Below are 3,292 nucleotides of genomic sequence, written 5' to 3' on the forward strand. Positions count from 1 at the left end.
TGCTAAATTTGTATTATAACATGTTCGTTATTCATGGATTAGTGATGCTAGTTTCTCACCGATCATCATTGTTGATGACTATGAATCCTTTACTGCCACGACTGAAGGCGATCTGATTATTACTGTTGTCCCACCAGTTGGAGAGAGGCTGGCCATTGACCACATTACGGAAAATCACCATATTTCTGTATTATGGAATAAAACAAATCAGTGGCTGGGATCTGACTTTGACTTCAGGAAGATGTGTCCAACAGACAAAAACAAACAAACTGGCACCCACTTGATTTGGTGCCATCTGTGCTCACAGATCCACTTGTCCCCACAGGTGGAGTCTGGGTTGATGGGTACTGACTTAGTAGATCCATTGGCATTGCTAGGAGGGCCCATCCAGTCATTTTGATCCTGTGTTTTATTTCACCAAAACAATATTTTACATCTAACATAATCATGGCACAGTTTAAGGAAATGTGGTTTTCTTTAATTTCAGGAAAATCCATCTTTTTTTACATAACACTGAAGCAGCAGCACATTTTGTTAGTCTGAGTCTGAATTAAAAACTCACCATCATTAACACTTGTTCAAAATAATAAAGCACAGTTTGTACCATATTCTGTTGATTTTAATAAATAAAATAAGAAAATTTGACTTAAATATATTCATTAAAATGCATTAATATTATAACTAATAAAATAACAACTATTATAACAACTAAAAATATTAATAAAAAAGGACAGTGTTCGAATGAGATGTTTAATATGCAATAAATTATGCTTTTAGATGATTAATATCATATTTTAAAATATAATTGGTTTTATTATATGGAGATTATCTCTAAAGTAGATGCCGATCATAATAAATTGTATTGATCGTTGCTACTTGCAATCACATCAAGAACCAGACAAATTTTCACCCACAACTATTAAAGTGAAACATGGCTGTTTAGGACAGAGCTGCAGTGGGGTTCTGTGCCATCTAGTGGTTTGGGGGAAAATTAAATCAAATGCACCTTTTACCTCACTGTGACTTTCATTCATATATCCCACTAATCATTCATATAACATCATGCACATGGCTTTAACCAGCTATAAGACCTCAATATAATCGCTATTTTATGTAAAAGTGTTCACCTTTCCATTCACAAAATGTCGATCCCATTGATAGCTAGACATGACTCTGGTCACACCATATGGATGAGCCAACATTAATCCTGTAGCGATCTTATAAAGCCTGCAAAATACAACAACGTAAAACGTACCGCTCACAGCAGAAACGGTTGCAGTTCTTTGGTTAACTATTTCACCTGGAGTCCCAGAACGTCAGAACAGAAGCTCCGCCAGCGCCGTGGCCTCTCTGATTGTCATGATTGTCCACAAACACCACAGCTCTATCAGAAGGCATGAAACTCCAGCCTTCTCCCCAGTTCCTAAAACAAAACGAAAAGAAGCCAAAACCTTGCTGAGGATGATTTTAAGTATAAATGCAGTCAGCGTTGCAATCAGTTTTCCAGAGAGCTGTGTCATAATAGTGTCATACTTGAGATAGCTTAGCTTTTCTTTGTCCCATTTACGAATGACTGTGCCCAGTTTCGCACTGTACTTGAATTCTGTCACTCTTCCGAGTTCAAAATATTCACTGGCTTTAATGGGCTCCCCGCCCAAGTCGATCACCTAAAAAAAAGATATTTGTGTTACTGTTTTCAACAACCATTTTAAGTATCCCAGGTTTTCAATTGCAGATACCTCTTGATAAATGAAGGGCTTGCTGCCTGGAGAAAACCAAGTGGTATTGAGCGTCTTGAGTCGGCTGTAGATGTTAGCAAGGTCTCCAGGCCACATGTGCTTACAAGCGTCAACCCTGAACCCAGCCACACCCAGGTCAATCAGTTTGTTCAGATATTCAGCTATTTTTCCTCTAACATAGTCCTTCTCCAGGGCCAGGTCCAGGAGACTCACCAAGCGACAGTCCCTGACCTGTCAACACCAATAATCAAGATGAAGTCAACAACAAGAACGTGTCTTGAAGCGCTTACACAGAAGAGTTAAAAACACCGCTGCAAACAAAAACCTGGAAAATATCGCTGTAGTTGTCAATCTCTTCACTGGCAGTTTTACATTTGTCATCATTGAAGTCCCATGATGAGTAGGGAACAGAGGGGAAGTCCTCCTTTTTGGCGCTGAAGTATGATCCACAGCTGGAGTGAGTGCCCTCTCCACCAGAGGCTCCACACATGTGATTAATCACCGCATCCACGTATATGTTCACCTACAGGACGACAAAGTAGCGTAAAAATGATCATTCGCTGCATTGTTTTTGGAGGTATGATACCATGCGCTTTAGTTTTAGTTTTAGTTACCCCAACATTATTACAGCGCGTGATCATGTCCTTTAGCTCTTTCTCGGTCCCTGATCTGGAGCACAAGTTGTAGCTTATCGGTTGATATCTCTGCCACCAAGGCTGCCAAGGGTTGGTCACTACAATGCTCTCACTGGGGGGAGAGATCTGTAAAGTTAAATTACAGTGTTAGAAAGTTAAATTAAATTAAAGATTCTAATCTGAAAGCTGGGGAAGTTTCAGAACATCACATTTTCTGTTATGAAAAAATTGTGCAAGTTGGAATCAATAAGCATTGTAAACATACCTGAACTCCTCCGTAGCCGTTTGGTGCCAGGTATCTCTCACATTCTTCAGCTATATCTGCCCACCGCCACTCAAACAGATGAACAATGGAGGTCCTATTATGCTTAGTGTTTGGGTTGTGCTGGGCAAGACACAGTCCGACAAGTGCAGCCACAATCAGGAGCTTCATTGTGCCTTTGCGTAGAAGAAAAAAGCTTAGGGTGAGTGATCTCGGTGTCACAAACACAATGCAATGAATGCTGAAAAATCATCTACGGTTCAAGAGACTACCACACATGCAGAGTCACGGAGTAGTTGCTTGAACCAACAGCACGCAATCCTGAACGAGTCACAGCGTTTAAATTGTAATCCCTCGGTAATAATTAATTTTTCTAAATGGTAAAGACAAATATGTACTTAACCAACACATGCGTTTTGTTTCTCTAAAACAAACACACAAACTTCACATGATAAATAGTTGTTTTTTTTTTACTTGCCTCAAAACTAAAATTAAATTATTACTGAAGATTGTAATGCTTTTAAATTTGTTACAAAGAAACGGTGCTTTCCACTATCTGCTTTTGTTTATTTTTGTTTTCGCAATATTAGCAGTTCTTGTCCTTGACTTTTCTGAAATTATGCCAAACTGTCGTTTATAAAACTTTTGCTGCCAAG

At 39.0% G+C, this 3,292-nt stretch overlaps 1 protein-coding gene across 1 annotated transcript; it reads right to left on the reverse strand.

Annotated features, from left to right (window-relative positions):
• Window positions 1-59: 59 nt before the first annotated feature.
• Window positions 60-3,013, reverse strand: LOC122333683 (alpha-amylase-like; the record flags this gene model as incomplete). The annotated part of the gene is made up of 10 exons (XM_043231382.1): window positions 2,909-3,013; window positions 2,640-2,812; window positions 2,354-2,500; window positions 2,065-2,262; window positions 1,740-1,970; window positions 1,534-1,667; window positions 1,301-1,423; window positions 1,128-1,227; window positions 281-402; window positions 60-185 (listed from the first exon to the last, which is right to left on the reverse strand). Coding segments are annotated over exons 1-10 (1,361 nt in total), but the record flags the coding sequence as incomplete, so codon positions are not given.
• Between the last annotated feature and the right edge of the window lie 279 nt (window positions 3,014-3,292).

The sequence above is a fragment of the Puntigrus tetrazona genome, unplaced genomic scaffold (genome assembly GCF_018831695.1).
Source record: "Puntigrus tetrazona isolate hp1 unplaced genomic scaffold, ASM1883169v1 S000000352, whole genome shotgun sequence".
Taxonomy (NCBI): Eukaryota; Metazoa; Chordata; class Actinopteri; order Cypriniformes; family Cyprinidae; genus Puntigrus; species Puntigrus tetrazona.